Source organism: Lynx canadensis, chromosome B4 (assembly GCF_007474595.2).
Source record: "Lynx canadensis isolate LIC74 chromosome B4, mLynCan4.pri.v2, whole genome shotgun sequence".
Lineage (NCBI taxonomy): Eukaryota > Metazoa > Chordata > Mammalia > Carnivora > Felidae > Lynx > Lynx canadensis.
Genome location: NC_044309.1, coordinates 64,545,807 through 64,565,642, shown reverse-complemented (window position 1 = coordinate 64,565,642; position 19,836 = coordinate 64,545,807). Strand labels below are relative to the sequence as shown.

Below are 19,836 nucleotides of genomic sequence, written 5' to 3'. Positions count from 1 at the left end.
GGAAAGAGAAAATTACATCATCACATGAGGTGAACACCTGTGCAGTCTTCCAGGCAGTTCGGCATCCTTCCACCATCAAAACCCAGTCCCATCACCACCCCTACCCCTACCATTGCTTTGAGCTGAACTGCTTGTTATTTGTGGAGGTGGGGTTTCAAGTTGTTCTGTAACTACCTCATTCATTTCCCTTAAAGTGGGTTCCATAAAGTGTCAATGGTGTTCTTAGAAGAAGAGGTAAGGATAATGTTGCCCAAGTAATATTAATTTAAAATAGTTCCTATAAATATTGCCTTCTTTAGGAAACTGTACAAATGAAATGAATGGCTGGAAAAACCACAATATCATTGTGAGCATCAGTGGCTGGGTCCATCACAAATAACCAGAAAAAGTTAAATTCAGTGTCACTAGTAAATCTACCAGAAAAAAAACTCTGAGATACAACACAGTGTAAATTGAAGCATGCACAGTAGTTTATCCCTCATTCTAGAACAGATTAATTCATGAAAAAGTGTAAAAAATTTTTGTAACCCAAATTCTGTTTTATTTTTTTCGTTTTTTTTTTTAAGTTTATTATTTTAGAGAGACAGAGACGTTGCAAGCGGGGAAGGGGCAGAGAGAAAGAGGGAGACAGAGAATCCCAAGCAGGCTCCATGCTGGCAGCGCAGAGTGTGACGTGGAGCTTGAACTCACAAAGCCATGAGATCATGACCTGAGCCAAAACCAAGATTCGGATGCTCAACTGAGCCACCTAGGCGCCCCTCAAATTCTATTTTAAAAACTATATCTCATTTTTTCACGTTTCTTTACAATTTTAAAAGCATTTGTATATATGCTTTCTCAAGTAAACCTCTGTCTCAGCAACTCTGTTAGTAACCAGAATTAAGGGAAACTGAGACATCTGAGTGATTTGTCTAGGCACACAGGAAGGGGTGGAGTGGAGGCTCCAGGCCAAGTCCACAGATTTCTTCCATTTAGGGAAGATACCTGTGTCATTTTGTGAAGTAAACAAATTCTTTGAAATGTAAGGATACCCTAATATTCCATGTTAGAAGATCTGAATTTTCATATTGGATTTATTGAATCAGGGTGTGCCTGTAAATACGCTGTTTTTGTTTGCTTTGTTGTTTCTGGGTTGGAGAAGGGCATGGCTGAGTTTTTATATGTGTTCAGTAGTCATCATTACATATTTTATCCTTCAAACAGAAAATGGCTTGTTTAAAGAGATTCATTTCCATCCTGATTAATACATATCCTTTTTTTTTTAAATCTCACCCAGTTCAAAATTTCTTTAAAATCTTAGCATACAGCTGCTAATTCACCTTTAATCCACTATACTGATCTCAAACCCATGACTGCCTAGTCAAATCAATCTGCATTACTTGTTGTTTGAGATTGTCCCTTTAACCAGAGAAACCTGCAAGCAGAGTATCAGGAGTCACAAGCTTTCTAGCACAGGAAGAGAGTCTGTGGCTTAAAGATCCAAGCTTATTTTATTCCTTGTTCCCAACTGTGTTACAGTTATTTTGGGAACCAGTAAACCGGTCTCAGTTCATAGATCCGAAAACCGAAGGAGAGGCTTCCTTATAAGGACTTATGTTGGGAAATAAAGATTTAATAGTTAGAGAGTATTTGGAGTTACCCAGATAAAGGTTCTCAAGGAAAGAGAATGATTGCTTGTGGTCTTCACATCCAAACCTATGATGATAATCCCACCAGAGCTTTCACAAATGGCAATTTCACAAAGACCACAGTGCAGTCAAATAGCAGAGACCAGTAGAAATGAGACCCAGAGTTCAAACGTGATACAAAACCGCTTTGCAATTTGAAGCAAGTAACTTAGGGGCGCCTGGGTGGCTCAGTCAGTTAAGCATCTGAGTTTGGCTCAGGTCATGACCTCAGAAGCTCCTGCGTTCAAGCTCCACTGTCAGCACAGAGCCCACTTCGGATCCTCTGTCTCCCTCTCTCCCTTCCCTTCCCTGCATTTCTCTCTCTCTCTCTCTCTCTCTCTCTCTCTCTCTCAAAAATAAATAAATAAGTATTAAAAAAAATAATAAACCAAGTCACTTAAGTTTCCCTGTTTATAAAAGGAGGTGATAGTAGCTGACTGCATCACAGGCATATTGAAAAGAAACATATAAAAATAATTTGAGCTCTTTTCAAAAGCAAGTAATATTGAGCTATAAGGAGCTCATGTAAGTTCCTTTAAAAAGCCTTATAGCCCCCAGCAACACTGTGAGTTAAACATCTTACTTAAGTAGGCCTGATGATAAAACTCACTGATTACCTACCTGTTCTGGTAGGATACATTGTTTCACTGGATCTTTTCCAAAGATTCTTAACACATTTCAAATATCCTTGCAGGAATCTCAGCTTGAAAATGGAAGTAGCCCCCTATTAACTGTTTTCTAGAATGTCTACCTGTTCCTGGAAGTAGGGCAAGGGTAATACTTAATACTGCAGGTGATCATGAGCTGGAGGGGGCCCTGGAAGAAATTTCCATGTTTGTTTGTTTGTTTTTTAATGGCACCTTTACATCTTCCACCATGTCACTGGAATTCATTGTTCTAGCTACCATCCACATATGTCATTAATATTTTCCCAGTCTAGATTGTCCCTGACTCATATGTTCAGTTTTCATATAATCTAAAGTTTTGAAACTACTTTTTTGAAAGACAATAAATTTGATTTCTTATATATCAGGTAACCAGTAATTTTCTACTTGGCCGTAACGTCTGTAAAAAAGACTTCTCTTTTATTGGAGTCGGGCACGGTCTGAGCATGCTCCTGCCTCTCCCCCAGCCTCTCCTGCCTTTCTACATCCCTAGTGCTGAGGGCACCCTGGTCCCAGACCTTTCAAGATTAGAGCCAGGATGTTCCCTGGACCTGCCAGCCAGCCTCCTTTTCCACACCAGCAGGACCCTTGCTGCCTTGCTTTTCTGATAGCCTGGGGTGGAGAGCAGGGGTGACAGAGTTGTGGGGCCTAAGACAGCCTCTGCAAACCAGCCTGGAGCCTCAGGCAGGTTTTGAGAATTGAGCCCTTAAGGCCTCATAGCCTTTGCTCTAGGGTTGTAGAGAATTCCTTTCCCTCATTCAGTGCCCAGGTTCCAGACATTCTCTGTCATTGAGGTTAAAAATAAGGGGCTATCTGGCCGTTTGCCTGCCCTTATGGAGAAACCAGGCTCTAGAAACAGCAGATGCCTGGCTTACCTCACCTTCCATGGTCTATAGAAAGGTGACACTTATAAGCCTGTAGCTGTCCCCCCTAACCCCTCAGGACCCTTTGAGGCCTGAAACTGTTTACCAGCTAGGTTTGTTGGCTCCAGGAAATAAGACACACGTATAAACATAATTTGGAATGGATTCATACTTTTTAGTTCTCTGACAACAACAATCTCAATCCCCCCACCCCCTCAAAATATGTGATTCTATTTTTGAAAAATGTGAATCTATTGTTAGCCTTTGAAATTTTGACTTTATAATAATCTTGTTGGGAAAGTATGTTGGTATGTTCCAATGGTGTTGGAAAGACACTGCCTGTGTTTTATTCTCCACATCCTTTATGAGTCTGAAACCTGAGAGAGTTCATTGAGTATTTTTTCCTCTGATTTTTAAAGGAAAAGGAAATTTTGGTTAAAATCAGGGAACCAGAAATTTCCTAAGTTTTACGGATCTGTGATTTTTTTTTTTAATTTTAATGCTTATTTATTTTTGAGAGAGAGAGAGAGGAAGACACAGAATCAAAATCCAAAGGAGGCTCCAGACAATGAGCCACCAGCACAGAGTCCGACATGGGGCCCGAACTCATGAACCGTGAGATCATGACCTGAGCCGAAGTTGGACACCCAGCTGACTGAGCCATCTAGGCGCCCCAGATCTGTGATTATTTGGATTATCATCATCATTATTATTATTTTTAAGGCAGTGGGAGATTATAAAAGAAGAACAAATACAAAGCTGAGAGAAGGGGCAGCCTGGGTGGCTCTGTCAGTTAAGCATCCGACTCTTGGTTTTGGCTCAGGTGGTGATTTCACCATTCCGTGGATTCGAGCCCCTCATTGGGCTCTGCACTGACAGCACAGAGCCTGCTTGGGATTCTCTCTCTTCCTCTCTCTCTACCCCTCCCCTGCTCGCTTGCTCTCTGTCTCAAAATAAATAAACATTAAAAAAAAAAAAGCTGAGAAAAAGATAAAGGAGGTAGAAGAGGGTTACAACACTGCCCTCTACCACCCCCTCCTCAGAGAGAAGTATTTTAAGAGATCTGCATCCATTGAGAAGGCCCTACAGCCCCACAGAGTGAGCAGGGAGGGCTGCCTCCTACTGTGTTTGTAGAGGAGTGGGCTGAATTAGACCACCAAACTAAGAGAGAATCTTGTAAGTACACAAAAGCACTCATCTATAGTTCTGAGGTTGATTTTCGTCTCCTGGCTAACTCATGTTGCCAAATACCTCAACCCCAGACTTGGCCCTTTTTAAGCTGATCTATGTTTTCTTTGACCACAGTGACCCACCTTACTGTTTTTACAAGCTGTCTTATCTAGTAGTGTTGAGTCACTGTTATATTTGTCACCATTATATTTATTGCCTACACCTACATCCTTCTCAGGAAGCTTCTGAATTCCTGCCCTGGGAATAAAGTTCTCCTCTGACTTAAGAAATGGAAAATTTATGGGATGGACCACCTAAGCCAATAAGTGATTCCCCAATTCCTCAGTATTATAACAAACACTTTTGGATCTTTGTGAAAATCTTCTCTCCCCTTTGTTCCTTTTTCTTACCAAAAAAAAAAAAAAAGTAATTAATTTTTAAAAATATTTTTTGATTTTTCAACTTTCATTTTGAAAAGCTCATAAAGAATGTTGTGAAACCTTTCTTCACTTCCCACATCTAAGGGTGATGTTAAACCAACACTTAAAAACACTAATACTTGGTATTGGTCTTAATTACTTAAATTTAAAGTACACTATTATTATATAATCCTTAACTACCAGTTGGCCTACTTAATATTTTACTATATGCTTTATTTCAGGAAATCTTCACCGAACCAGCAGTGTTCCTGAGTATGTCTATAACCTGCACTTGGTTGAAAATGATTTTGCCAGTGGGCGTTCTCCTGGTACTAAAACCTATGATATGCTAAAGGTAGGATACCAAAGAATAACCTACTTATCAGATTACCATGAAAACATTTTTAAGCTTCCATAGATATTTTTTTGTAGATCTTTATTTTTTTTATTTTTATTTTTTTAAGTAAGCTCTGTGCCCAACGTGGGGTTTGAACTCATGATCCCAAGATCAAGAGTCACATGCTCTACCAACTGAACCAGCCAGGCACCCCTTCCATTGATTATTTTTTTTATTTATCTTTCCCAAATATTGCCATTTCCTAGATGAATTATATGAAGATTGCTTTTGTGTGGACACCATGGAAAACCGGGGACTTTAAATAGTGTCACATCTGGGGCACCTGGGTGGCTCAGTCAGTTAAGCGTCTTGATTTTAGTTCAGGTCATAATCTCGTGGTTCGTGAGTTCAAGCCCCATGTCGGGCTCTCTGCTCTCACAGTGCAGAGTCTGTTTTGGATCCTGTGTCTCCCTCTCTCTACCCCTCTCTCTGTCTCTCTCAAAAATAAATAAACATTAAAAAAATTTTTTTGCAATAAAATAGTATCAAATCTTAGTACAAAAAACTTAGTGCAAAACTTAGTACAAATAACGAAGTCTCTTTTTTAGAAAAGGGGCCAACCTCTTCATGTGATTCAGAGACACAGACATCTTATGTAATAGTCATGGAGTAGTTGGTCTTCAACAGAGATGAAAACTGATTTATGCCTCATTTAAACTTGATTTCTCTGCAGCCAGGCACCACTTATGCCACTTATGAAAATCGCTGGGGGAGAGGAACCGCACAGTACAGTTCACAGAAGTCAATGGAAGAACGATCCTTGAGGCAACCTCTGAGGAGACTTGAGATTTCTCCAGACAGCAGCCCTGAGAGGATTCATTACTCACACAGCGATTACCAGTACAGCCACAGAAGCCAGACCGGGCACACTTTGCGGCACCAAGACAGCAGGAGATCCACCCTCCTTCTGCCACCTAGATATGCTCGCTCCGAGATTGTTGGTTTCAGTCACTCTGCAGCCATGAGCAAAAATCGCCACTATGACACCTACCACAGACAGTACCAGTACGGCTCTGTTAACGACGCCGTTTTTGACCCCGTTCCCGTCAACCCGGTGGTGCTCACGTACCCCAGGCCCGGGACCAGTCACAGCATGGGCAACCTTTTGGAGAAAGAGAACTATCTGACTTCAGGGCCTGCCGCTGGGCAGGTCAGGCCACTGGTGCCCCTGCAGCCTGTCACTCAGAACAGGGCTTCTCGGTCCTCCTGGCATCAGAGCTCCTTCCACAGCACTCGCATGGTGAGGGAAGCCGGGCCCAGTGTCACTGTGGATTCAGGCGGGAGGAGGACACACATGACTGTTGGCCAAGTGGCAGCAGGTGGAGGAAGTGGGAACATGCTCACGGAGAGAAGCGCTTTCACCGACTCCCAGCTCGGGTGAGTCCCCTTGTCAATCTGTGGGACAGTCAGTGCCAGCACATTCTGTTCCCACAGGCCTTAGGGTGTGAGCTGGCACTTCTGGGGCCGCAGAGAAAGGCTTCCAGAGATAAGTGATTAAAATAATGACTTTTCAGGCAGCTGCCTAATTGACAGATTAGCCTATTTACCTCAGGGACAGGGGCCAAGCTACCTGTTCCTATGGCAGCTTTGTGGGGAAATGTGACATTTCGTCCATCTGTTCCAAATTAGATGCCGGCTGAAGGGCTGGCCACCCCTTGGCTGTGTGAAAAGCTGCTCTGAATGGGAGCTAACTTCAGAGTAGACCAAGAAATGGGTAATTGCATGCATTTGCTCAATCATTCCTTAAAATGAAGGAAAGAAGGAAAAAATGCTTACTGCCCGTGCTAAGAGTGAACTTCATATGCTATTTTGATGACTACTGTCCTAAAAAGATGGAGAGTTAAGTAAGTAAAGCAGCTAATTTCTAGGTGCTGATACCGATGCTTTTACTTTTTGATTCTAGCAGCAGTGAATTGGAGGGTATTTTTTTTGGCAATACTGAATAATTCATCAAATTTTCTAAGTCATTATTTTACCTCTCATATTGACTTTATGGCTCATCTAATCTAACCTTTGGAACTTAACTCATTCAGGTTTAATGATGGAGTACAAATTTCATGAACTGAGGAAGTTACTAAGAGAAAAAGGTTGAGACATTATTTGATTATTAAATCAGTAACTCCCAAAATAATGATGTAGTATTATTATAGTAAAACATTAAATATGTGGTTGTTTTAATTTCTAAAATTGCTTAGTGGAAGTTGTCATCTCTCATGATCCCTGTAAGAGAAATTGACTTAATACTCATTGACTGGGCAGGCCCTGGTGATAAAAGATACTAGGATTCATCTAATCTTGAAGCAGGAAATGTGTTTTATAAAGCAAAACTGAGCATGAGACTTCTAGCATTTCTTTTTTTTTTTTTCTTAAGTCTATTTATTTTGAGGGAGAGCCAGTACAAGTGGGGGTGGGACTGAAAGTTGGAGGCGGGTGGAGAGAATCCCAAGCAGGCTTCTTACTCTCAGCATGGAGCCCAGTGTGGGACATGAACTCAATGAACTGTGAGATCATGACCTGAGCCAAGATTGAGAGTCAGACGCTTAACTGATTGAGCCACCCAGGTGCCCCGAGACTTCTAAGATTTCTTATTGAAAGCTGATCTTTGTCAATATGAACATACTTAGAAGAAAATGCATGAGGTCATTATTTGTGGAGGAAAAAGCTGATCAAGGCTTTTAAATGGACAATTTAAAATTTATTAAATGCCTACTATATCCTAAGATTTGTGCTTGGGCACAGTTTTCACACAGTGATTTTAGCAATAACAGAACTCTCATGCCACATCCTCTGACAATTAGCCTTCTTCTCTTCCTCCATCTGTGTGTCCCCATGCTTCTTGAGCCACCCTGTCACTTCTCAGTCTCCTCACTCTGCTGCATTTGGCTTCAGTCCCCACCATTTCACTGGAACATTGTCCTCACCAATGGCTGCCTTTTTGCTACATCCAAAGTAGACACATATTTAGTCCTTATAATACTCGGCCTTTGGGCAACATTTGACAGCAGGGTCTCTGAAGTTCTCTCTCCCATTGGTTTCCAGGGCATCAGCCTCTCCTGGTTTTCCACTCGCCTCTCAAGCCACATCTTCATATTCTCTGAGTGCTCCTTTTCTGCATGCCCGGGGAGGTCATCTTTAGTAACCTTCCTCTTCCTGGTCTGGGTGCTCTTCCAGAGAGGCCCGTGTACCATGAATCCTCATGATTCCCAAAGTTTTATCTTCAGAACCATCCTCTATCTTGAATTCTATCTAGATCTGCATGCATTTCCAGCAACCTCCTGGACATCCTACACTCAGTATATGAAAAACTAGATTTATTAGCTCCTCCTTACTGTCTACTCCTAACCATCTCCTTATACTGAAGTCGTGCCATTTACAAACCTAGAAGTCATGCTTATCTTCACCCCTCCCCAGTCACATCACCATATTTTAACCTCCTTAATGGGCCTTAAATTTTTACCCTTCTGTCCGTCTTCATTGCACATATGTCTCTTCCTCTGGTCTTACTGAGAACTGTTCTCTGGCCATTAGAATGATCTTCACAAATCTAATTGTTTCTCTGCCCAGATTATAACCTTTCCATAATTCCACCAAGTTTCCATACTATGCAGCATGGCACACATGGCCCAGCCTGTGTTTTCACCTCTGCTTATCACTCCAGTCCCATCTCTTTCTACTCTCCTTCACCCTTTCTCACCGCCATCCGCACACACTCCCCCCACTGCCAACCACTTGAAACTTCTTCACTTTCTTCTTCCTTACTGCCTTCCTTTTTTTCCATCTAGCCATCTGTCTCTCTCTGTCTCTGTCTCTTTGCCCCCAGTAGCTCTGGTTTTGCCTGGCTACTCATGATACTGGATGTGGCTCAGATACTGCCTATTTCCTGATGATGCCCCTCACAATCTAGATGCCCCAGATAGGTGCACTGTGTGGGTGTCTCTACCAAAATAATACATTGTAGTTATTCATTTCTTACCTGCTTTCCCTCTAGACTTTGAACTTCCTGTGAGTGTCTTATCATCTTCATATTCTCAGTACCCTAAAACAGAGGCAGGCCCAGTATAGGCACTATATAAACATATGGCAAGAGAACACAAGAATTAAGGAAGGAGGAAATGAAATAGAAACTCTTTACTTTTTGCAATCTAAGTTCTTTTTGTTGCTCAGATTCTAGAAGTATTAACTATGCTATTTGGGGTTATTGTTGTAATGGACAGGGCAGGTTTCATTAGAATAATCCTACCTAAAAGAATAGAAGGAACACTTGGGAGTCAAGAAATTTAGAATAAAGGGTAAGACTTATATTCTTTTTTTTTTCAATATATGAAATTTATTGTCAAATTGGTTTCCATAAAATACCCAGTGCTCATCCCAAAAGGTGCCCTCCTCAATACCCATCACCCGCCCTCCCCTCCCTCCCACCCCCCATCAACCCTCAGTTTGTTCTCAGTTTTTAAGAGTCTCTTATGCTTTGGCTCTCTCCCACTCTAACCTCTTTTTTTTTTTTTCCTTCCCCTCCCCCATGGGTTTCTGTTAAGTTTCTCAGGATCCACGTAAGAGTGAAATCATATGGTATCTGTCTTTCTCTGTTTGGCTTATTTCAGTTAGCATCACACTCTCCAGTTCCATCCACGTTGCTACAAAGGGCCATATTTCGTTCTTTCTCATTGCCCTGTAGTACTCCATTGTGTATATAAACCACAATTTCTTTAAGGACTTATATTCTTGACAGTTCCTAAGTTGCCATTCTAGAGAAATCATAAAAACGAACTCTTCTTGAAATTTTTGTTCTCTTCATAAAACGAGAGGGGGTCAGAGGTATTTCCTATAACGAGGAGAATAGGTGATCAAGGAGGCATCCATGCCTAATGCCTAGATTTATGGTGTCTATGTCTCCCTTTCTTTAGTGTGCCCATGGCATTTCAGCTCCCCAGGCTGCCTCCTGAGAGCCCTGGCTCTGGGACCACACCCTGTGTTCTCCTTTGCCCTGCATTCTGGCCCCTGTTTTTGGAATCTATACTTTTTTCTTTCTTTCTTTCTTTCTTTCTTTCTTTCTTTCTTTCTTTCTTTCTTTCTCTCTCTCTCTCTCTCTCTCTCTTTCTTTCTTTCTTTCTTTCTTTTTTTGTTTAGTGGAAGCCCCACGTGTAAAGAAGAGGTCTTTCATGTATGTGGAACATTCCTACAGAGTAGCTAGATAGAATTATAAACCTACACAATAACATAAGATATCAAACAATGGATCTTTCTTTCCAAAAGAATGTCTGGCCAGTTACTAAGGTAGCTGAAAACCAAGACATTGGAGTAAAAGACAGTCAGTATCTGTTTAAATCAGACTGCTGAGAAAGGTTTAAGAAATCACCAAATAAAACATTCCAGGTCTGTTTTTCTGAAAATATGATTTTCGTACCTTTGGGGAACTAGTGGTTCAACAAATGAATATTAGGCTCCTCCTGTGTACCCAGCACTGTAAGAGGTAGAAACGGCATGGAAAGGATCAGTGAAAAAGAAAATGAGACACATCATCAAGTGCTAGGTTATGGAAATTCAGAGAACAAAAGAGCGTTGTGCTCTGAGATTAGTAGATGGAGCCTCTGGAGAGAGATTGAATCTCTAGTAGGATTACCAGTGAAGTTTGTGACAGCAGCACAGAACAGAAAAATTCTTCCACATCCTGTTAATTACCAACCTCTTCAGTTCTTTGATTCGAGTCTCTTTCAGGTATATCTATCTTTCCATTTCCATTTTTAATGGCCCAGTTCAAAGCTTTATTGCCTCAGCTAAGACTCTTACAGTTCCCTCAAAACGGCCTCTAGAAGTACGTATCTCCACCAGAGGCCTATTCCCAAAGCAGTGCTTTCATCACACTTCAATCTTCACGGAGTGGAGGAATTGCATTTCCTGAGCATCTGACCACACGCGGGAGCTTTCCATTCATCGTCTTATGTTTGGCCCTCTGAGGTGTAGCCCCGTGAATACATAGAATATCAGGGGACCTGCCTCGGGTGGGGCTGTGTTGTTAGCTGGCAGGAACACTGGTTGCTGAAGGATTGCACACGTGAAAAAGTACCATTTTTAATTTTTTCCTACATCTCGTATTCTGACCAATGATACCATACATGCTTCCTCTTGCATTTTTCATATACATTGACATCATTTTAACATTCTCTGAAGTTGTTAAAAAAAAGACTTCTGGAGAATATGTTCAGGTGAAAATGGGGCCCAGGTGCAACTACTCTTCCTGATTCTCCTCCCTGCCCCTCCTCCCCCCCCCCCCCCGCCCCATCTCCCAAGCACATTTCTGTAGGCTTCAGGAAGTGCTTTGTAATTGGGTGGGAAGGAAAGAGGGAAGGAAGAAGAGAGAGAGGAAGGAGGAAGAGAGAGGGAAGGGGTGGGGAGGAATGCTGTGAGAGAATAGAGGAAATTTGGAATAGGTCTAGCTGGGGATAGGGACACGCAAAGATTTCACTGGACTGCACAGACGGTAACAAAACAGAAAATCCACACCCTGACCACTGTTGCAAACCTTCTTAAAGAGGAAGTGCTCCTTCAGTTTGGGAATTTTTTTTTTTTAATGTTCATTTTTATTTTTGAGAGAACACGAAGCGAGGAGGGGCAGAGAGTGAGGGGGACAGAGGATCTGAGGCAGGCTCTGCACTGACAGCGGCACCCAATACGGGCTCAAACTAGTTTGGGAATTGTTTTCAATGATAATATGAAGTAGCACTGGATTGATTAGCAGTGGATAGAGAGCTTCTTTATGAATCATGTTCAGGAAAATAAAGGAGTAATGGAATTATTTGTGGGTGTTAAGAGTGTTGGGAAATTCAAACTTTCCTGCATCGTGTATGACTTATGAAATGGATTAAAGGCTTAGTCTTAAAAAAAAAAAAAACTGCATCGAACAGAAGGCTATTCTTATGTTATAAATAATTTTCCATCAGTTGAAGCACCTGTAGTGACGGATGGTAAAGATTTAAAATTGCCACTGAGATTGAGACTGTTACAGTTTTAATTTCTCTGTAAAGGTATTGGAGTCCATGCATGTAAACTATTTCCATCTCTTTTAAATGATGTATTTCTACTAAATAAAAGTGACTCAAATTCTGGATTTAATGATAATAGCCTACATTTTTACCCATTAAATTGACTCCTGAGGCACAACATTTTAAAATGTGAGATCATTATATAATTCTCAGTACAGATGCCAAAACTGTTCTGCTTCATTCTTAATACCCTTGTACTCATGACATAACACTTGTATGTTTGAACATGTGTATCAGAAACACTGGGTATTGGTTTTTAGTCATGAGTCCCATTACTCTTATCTCCACACCTGTGTTATACCCACTCACACACACATTCACAATACTATACACACGCATAATGCATACATTATGCATAATGCATACACTACACACGTGCATACATTAGTGGGTTGGCCTGATATAAGAATTTACAGGCATACCTCAGAGGTATGGTGGGTTAGGTTCCAGACCACTACAATAAAGTGAATATTTTGTTTTCCCAGTGCATACAAAAGTTATGTATACACTATAATCTATGAAATGTGCAATAGCATTCTGTCTTAAAAAACAGTGTACATACCTTAATTAAAAAATACTTTCTTGCTGGGATGCCTCAGTGGCTCAGTTAAGCGCCCGACTTCAGCTCAGCTCATGATCTCACAGTTTGTGGGTTCAAGCCCCACGTCGGGCTCTCTGCTGACAGCCCAGAGCCTGGAGCCTGCAGTCTGCTTCAGATTCTGTGTCTCCCTCTCTCTGCCCCTCCCCCACTTGTAGTCTGCCTGTCTCTTTCTCTCTCAAAAATAAACATTAAAAATTTTTTAAAAAATACTTTCTTGCTAAAAAATGCTAACCATCATCTGAGCATTCAGAGAGTTGTAATCTTTTTCCTGGTGGAGGGTCTTGCCTCGAAGTTGATGGCAGCTGACTGGTCACGGGGGTGCTTGCTGAAGGTTGGGGTGCCTGTATTGTGTGGCAATTTCTTAAGATCAGACAATGAGGTATGCTCCATCGATGGACTCTTCCTTTCATGAGTGATTTCTCTGTAGCATGTGATGCTGTTCAATAGCGTTTTACCCACAGTAGAAACGTCTTTCAAGATTGGAATCAATCCTCTCAAACCCTGCTGCTTTACCAGCTAAGTTGATGTAGTATCCTAAATCCTTTGTTGTCATTTCAACAGTCTTCACAGTATCTTCACCGGGAGTAGATGCCATCTCAAGAGACCACTTTCTTTGCTCATCCATAAGAAGCAACTCCTCTTTTATTAAAGTTCATGAGATTGCTGCAATTCAGTCACATCTACAGGCCCCACTTCTAGTTCTCTTGCTGCTCTTACCACACCTGCAGTTACTTCCTCTCCTGAAGTCTTGAGCCCCTTAAAGTCATCAATGAGGGTTGAAAAAAACCTCTCCCAAACTTCTGTTAATGTTGATATTTTGGCCTCTTCCTATGAATCAGGAATGCTCCTTATTTATTTTTTAAGTTTTATTTACTTAGGTAATCTCTACACCCAATATGAGGCTCGAACTCAGGACCCTGAGATCAAGAGTCACATGCTCTTGCAACTGAGCCAGCCAGGCACCCAGAATCAGGAATCCTCTTAATGGCATCTAGAATGGTGAATCCTTTCCATAAGTTCTTTAATTTACTTTGCCCAACTCCATCAGAGGAATTACTATCTATGGAAGCTATAGCCTTATGCAGTGTATTTTTTTAATAAATTTTTGAGTGTAATTGACAAACAATGTTACATTAGTTTCAGGTAGAGAACATAGTGATTCAACAGGTTTATACATTATGTTCACCACAGTGTAGCTACCATCTGTCACCAACGCTACTACAGTATCATTGACTATACTCCTTATGTTGTGTATTTTATTCCCATGACTTCTAAAAACCATAGACCTCTTCACAAATATTCGTGTTATCATTGCTCAGGAGCATGATAATCTCTATATCATTCCAATTTTAGCATATGTGCTCCCGAAGCCATGCATTTCTTAAATAATAAGACTTAGGTGCCCCAAATTACTCGTTGATCGGTGAGCTGCGGAGTGCATATTGTGTTAGTAGGCATAAAAACAACATTAATCTCGCACATCTCCATCTGATTTCTTGGGTGACCAGGTGCATTGTCAATGAGCAGCAATATTCCGAAAGGAATCTTTTTCTTCTGAGCAGTGGGTCTCCACAGTGGGCTTAAAAATTCAGTGAACCATGTTGCATACAGATGTGCTGTCACCCAGGGTTTGTTGTTCCATTGACAGAATGCAGGCAAAGTAGATTTAGCATAATTTTTAAGGGCCCTAGGATTTTGGAAATGGTCAATGAGAATTGGCTTCGACTTCAAACCACCAGCTGCAGTGGCCCTTATAACAAAAGAGCCTGTGTTTTGAAGCCAGGTGCTGGCTTCTCCTCCCTAGCTATGAAAATCCTAAATAGCATCTTCTAATATAAAGCTGCTGCATTGAAAATCTGTTTTTTAGTGTGGCCACCTTTCTTAAATATCTTAGCTAGCTCTTCTGCGTAACCCGACGCAGCCTCTACACGAGTGCTTCACCTTGCAGTTATAGGTTATGGAGACGGCTTCTTTCCTTAAACCTCATGAACCAACCGCTGCTAACTTCCACCTTTTCTTCTGCAGCTTCCTCCTCTCTCTCAGCCTTCATAGATTTAAAGAGAGTCAGGGCCTTCCTCTGGATTAGGCTGTGGCTTAAGGGAAGGTTGAATGTTGGGCCGGTTTGATCTTCTATCCAGACTGCTGAAACTTGCTCCATATCAGCAATAAGCCTGTTTCCCTTTCTTACCCTTTGTGTGTTCACTGGAGTGGATTTTGAATTTCCTTCAAGAACGTTTTAAATTTCCCTCAGGAACTTTTCCTTTGCATTTACAACTTGGCCAACTGTTTGCTCCAAGAGCCTGACCTGTCTTGGCTTTCAACATGCCTTCTTCACTGAGCCTGATCACTTCCAGCTTTGGATTGGAAGTGAGAGACATGCAACTCTTGCCTTCCCTTGAACACGTAGAGGCCACAGTAGAGTTAATATTGGCCTAGTTTCAATCCGTGTCTCAGAGAATAAGGAGGCCTTGAGGAGAGGGAGAGAGGTGGGGGAATAGCTGGTTGGTGGAGCAGTCAGAATACACACATTTTTGGGTTAAGTTTGTCATCTTACGTGGGTGTGGTTTGTGGTGCCCCAAAAGAAATACAATAGTAACATTGTATTACAGATCACCATAGCAAAAATTTAAATATCGTGAGAATTACCAAAACGTGACCCAGAGACATGAGGTGAGAAAATGCTGCTGGAAAAATGGCACTGATGGGCATGCTGGACACAGGGTTGCTGCAACCTTCAGTTTTTAAAAAAGCAGTATTGCAAAGCAGTAGAGTAAGGTACAGTAAAACATGCTATGCTTGTATTCATTGTGCTTGCTAACAAATACTGGAAAACACCCTGCCACACTGTCTTTTTTATTCTCCATTACCTGGAATGAATCAGGTGTACTCTTTTTGAAGCCAGAGTCCTAGGATACCTTTAAGGCATATCTTTAGCCACAGTTCTAAGATTTCGCTGTCCTCAGTCTGGTTTCTCTGAGTCAATGCTTAAGGAAGCATGAACGTGTTAACATCCACAGTGATAATAGGTCCCCTAACCCAGTTACCCTCTAGGCAGAAATAAAAGGGGAGAGAAAAACCAGTTCAATGAGGCATTTGGGAGTTATTGTTTTACAAGTGGCAATTTTATTTGTCCTCTATAAATTATCCTCTCTTGAGTCAAACTGCATCAGATTTCATCATCACTATAAATACCCGCAATTAGTAAAGGACAAAAGGATGCTACTAGAAAGACATAAACCAAATGTCATTATAATGGCAAAACAAATGGTAACAGAATGTTTATAAAATTGTTTTCTTTAAGAAAAAGCATATTTTAAAAGTTTATTTATTTTGAGAAAGAGAGAGAGAGAACACAATCACAAATAGGGGAGGGGCAGAGAGAGAGAGAGAGAGAGGGAAAGAGAATCCCAAACAGGTGCAAAACCCTACACAGGGCTTGAACCCGCGAACTGTGAGATCATGACCTGAGCTGAAATCAAGAGTCAGATGCTTAACTGACTGAGAGACCCAAGTGTCCCAAGAAAAAGCATATTTAAATCTTTAAAAAAAATTTTTTTTTATGTTTTTTTATTTATTTTTGAGAAAGAGAGATGGCGTGAGCAGGGGAAGGGCAGAGAGTGTGGGAGATGCAGAATCTGAAGCAGGCTCCAGACTGAACTGTCAGCACACAGCCCGATGTGGGGCTCGAACTCATGAACCACAAGATCATAACCTGAGCTAAAGACAGACACTTAGCCGACTAAGCCACCCAGGTGCCCCAAGAAAAAGCATATTTATAATTGTCTTTAATCATTACCTTTCCTGATGAATTCTTCACATCAGCATGATTTATTTGAACAAAACAAACCCAATTTTCCTGAATTTTACTGTTTACATACTGTTACATTTATTAAATAAGAATACTTTTAGAGGCGCCTGGGTGGCTCAGTTGGTTAAGTGACTGTGACTCTGGTCATGATATCACGGTTCGTGAGTTCAAGTCCCACATCCAGCTCTGCTGTCAGCACGGAGCCCGCTTCAGATCCCCTCTCTCTCTTGCCCCTCCCCTACTAGTGCCCTCTGTGCACTCTCTCTCTTTCAAAAATAAACATTAAAAAAAGAGAAAATTTTTAGGATGCTTATTTTAAAATTCATTTTTAGCTGAAATAACAGTTTCAAACAACTCTGAGAAAAACCTAGTGATTGTTGAGGGAAGGTGTTTCATTCCACAGGTGTAACATTACCCATGGTAGAAATAATTTTTAACTTCTATGACCAAATTTATTTTATTTTTTTATTTTTTATTTTTTCAATATATGAAATTTATTGTCAAATTGGTTTCCATACAACACCCAGTGCTCATCCCAAAAGGTGCCCTCCTCAATACCCATCACCCACCCTCCCCTCCCTCCCACCCCCCATCAACCCTCAGTTTGTTCTCAGTTTTTAAGGGTCTCTTAAGCTTTGGCTCTCTCCCACTCTAACCTCTTTTTTTTTTTTTTCCGTCCCCTCTTCCATGGGTTTCTGTTAAGTTTCTCAGGATCCACATAAGAGTGAAAACATATGGTATCTGTCTTTCTCTGTATGACTTATTTCAGTTAGCATCACACTCTCCAGTTCCATCCACGTTGCTACAAAGGGCCATATTTCGTTCTTTCTCATTGCCCTGTAGTACTCCATTGTGTATATAAACCACAATTTCTTTATCCACTCATCAGTTGATGGACATTTAGGCTCTTTCCATAATTTGGCTATTGTTGAGAGTGCTGCTATAAACATTGGGGTACAAGTGCCCCTATGCATCAGTACTCCTGTATCCCTTGGGTAAATTCCTAGCAGTGCTATTGCTGGGTCATAGGGTAGGTCTGATCAAATTTATTTTAAATTCCACGTAAAGTCTTATTGTGCCTTTGAAGTGACCTTTTCAGGTGTAATTATCATACTACACATGTTTATCTCCAGTGAGTTCAGTTTCTTTCTTCGGTATATATTATGCTGCTACTTAATTCAGTGACATTCTCAGAGGCCAGTCTGATCAGAGGTGGAATATTTCTACTGCTAGCTTCCTATGCCTTCTGACCTCAGCTGATGATTTTTCTTTTGGCTGAAGAAAAGCCAAGGCTTAGGTGTTCTAGGTGCTTCCCCATGTTAGCCAAGTCATCTCTGAAAGATCAGGTTGGTAGGCAGGAGGGAGCAGGTTTGGAACTCTGCTGAATCCGTGACTGTTTGTCTAGGAATGCAGACGTGGAGATGACTCTGGAGCGAGCAGTGAGCATGCTGGATGCAGACCACACACCAGCACCCAGAATTTCTGCGGCAGCTACTTTCATACAGCACGAGTGCTTCCAGAAATCTGAAGCGCGGAAAAGGGTGAGTATCATCTTAAGTCCACTGTAAAATTACCACGCTTTGACATCTATTATGGTGGCCCTGCACACTGAAACCAGTAATTTAAGTTAAAAACAAATCTTTATTGAGTTATATGTCAACTATAGGTCAATTTTAAATAACAAGTTAATAAAATAAGTAAGTCTTCATCGAGCCTTTTTAATTTAAAGGGAATATATACTCATTACCAAAAAAAATTTACTGCAATTCAGAAACTTAGAATGTAAGTCTCCACACAAACCTTCCCCTCTTTGTCTGTCTCTCCAATCTCCTGCTTTGGGACCAAAGCCAACAATTGTTCACAGTCTGTGTACTTTTAGAGTTTTCTGATGGGAGGAGGGGGTTAGAGAGCTACCAAGAGCGCACATGAGCATTTTAGACTATTGTTTTCTATATTTAAATATATATTAAATATAAGCAATGTTTTGTGGTTTTCTCATTAGGCAGTTATGAAAATGGTTCCATAGACAGCTCTGTACATATATCTTTTGGCATTCCCATAAGTGTTGTACAGGGCAGACCACCTCCCAAATGGAATCACTAGGTCATTTTATGTTTGTTTAAAAAGTGGTATATTTTTTCAGGAAAAAATCATAGTTGAAAAAGGTTTGCAGTGAACCTAAGTTTCCCTCCTACTCCAAACCTACCCCCCATCTTCCTTTTTCTTTTTCTCTCTCCTATCCTCTCTCCTCCTCCCTCCCTTCTCTTTCCCTGTCTCTCTCTCCCACATCATTTTTGGGTGTCTTTCCAGAGATATTCTATACGTGTAGAAACAATTACTGGGTGGGTTGGTTCAGTATCCTTTTTCATTTAAAACAAAATTACAAATAGTAGCAGGTTATGTATAGTAGTCTGCACTTTGTTTTCATTTAAGGCTATATCTTAGAAATGTTTGATATATATTAGCGCTATTTCATTCTTTAAAGTTGCTACATGGATTTCTTTTGTATAAATGTACCAGTTTTGTTTGTTCATTTTTTAACAGCTTTATTAAGGTCCAATTAAATTTTACCATGTTTAGCCATCATGAAGCCACCACAATCACGATAACGAACATATCCATTATCTCCAAAGTCTCTTTGTGCCCCTTTATAATCCATACATCTGACCCCTCCCTAACCCACTTCCACTCCCCAGGTAACCAATGATCTGCTTTCTGTTACTATAGAATATATTAAAGTTTCTAGAGTTTTATGTAAACTATGTAGTATATATGCTTTTTTCTTTGGATTCTTTTACTGAGCTTTAATCTTTTGAGATTTATCCATGTTGTGTATATCAAAAGATGTGTGCATATGTGTGTTTGTGTGTGTATAGCTGAACAGTATTTCATTGTATGGATACACCTTAGTTTGTTGATTCACTCACCTGTTGATGGATATTTGAGTTTGAGCTATTACAAATAAAGCTGCTGTGAACATATATGCACAAATCTGTTTTCATTTCTATTGGGTAGATACCTAGGAGCTGAATGTCTGGTAGGTATATGTTTGACTTTTTAAGAAACTGCCAAACTATTTATTTTTACTTATTATTTAGAGAGAGAGAGAGAGAGAGAGAGAGAGAGAATGAATCCCAAACAGGCTCTGCACCATCAGAGCCACACAGACACCCATTTTTCCTTTTAAAAAAATTATTTAAATTCCA

General features: G+C 40.8%; 1 protein-coding gene and 1 non-coding gene across 2 annotated transcripts in view; one reads left to right on the top strand and one right to left on the bottom strand.

Moving 5' to 3' along the window:
- The window catches only part of PKP2 (plakophilin 2), a 95,404-nt gene that overhangs the window by 9,662 nt on the left and 65,906 nt on the right, over window positions 1-19,836 (top strand). The window contains exons 2-4 of the mRNA XM_030322140.2: window positions 5,027-5,139; window positions 5,855-6,558; window positions 18,036-18,171. Of these exons, the coding sequence (XP_030178000.1) occupies window positions 5,027-5,139; window positions 5,855-6,558; window positions 18,036-18,171 (953 nt within the window). The remainder of the gene's footprint in view (window positions 1-5,026; window positions 5,140-5,854; window positions 6,559-18,035; window positions 18,172-19,836) is intronic.
- On the bottom strand, window positions 14,097-14,200 carry LOC115519579. The gene has a single exon (XR_003970577.1). It is a non-coding gene; the product is annotated as a U6 spliceosomal RNA (small nuclear RNA).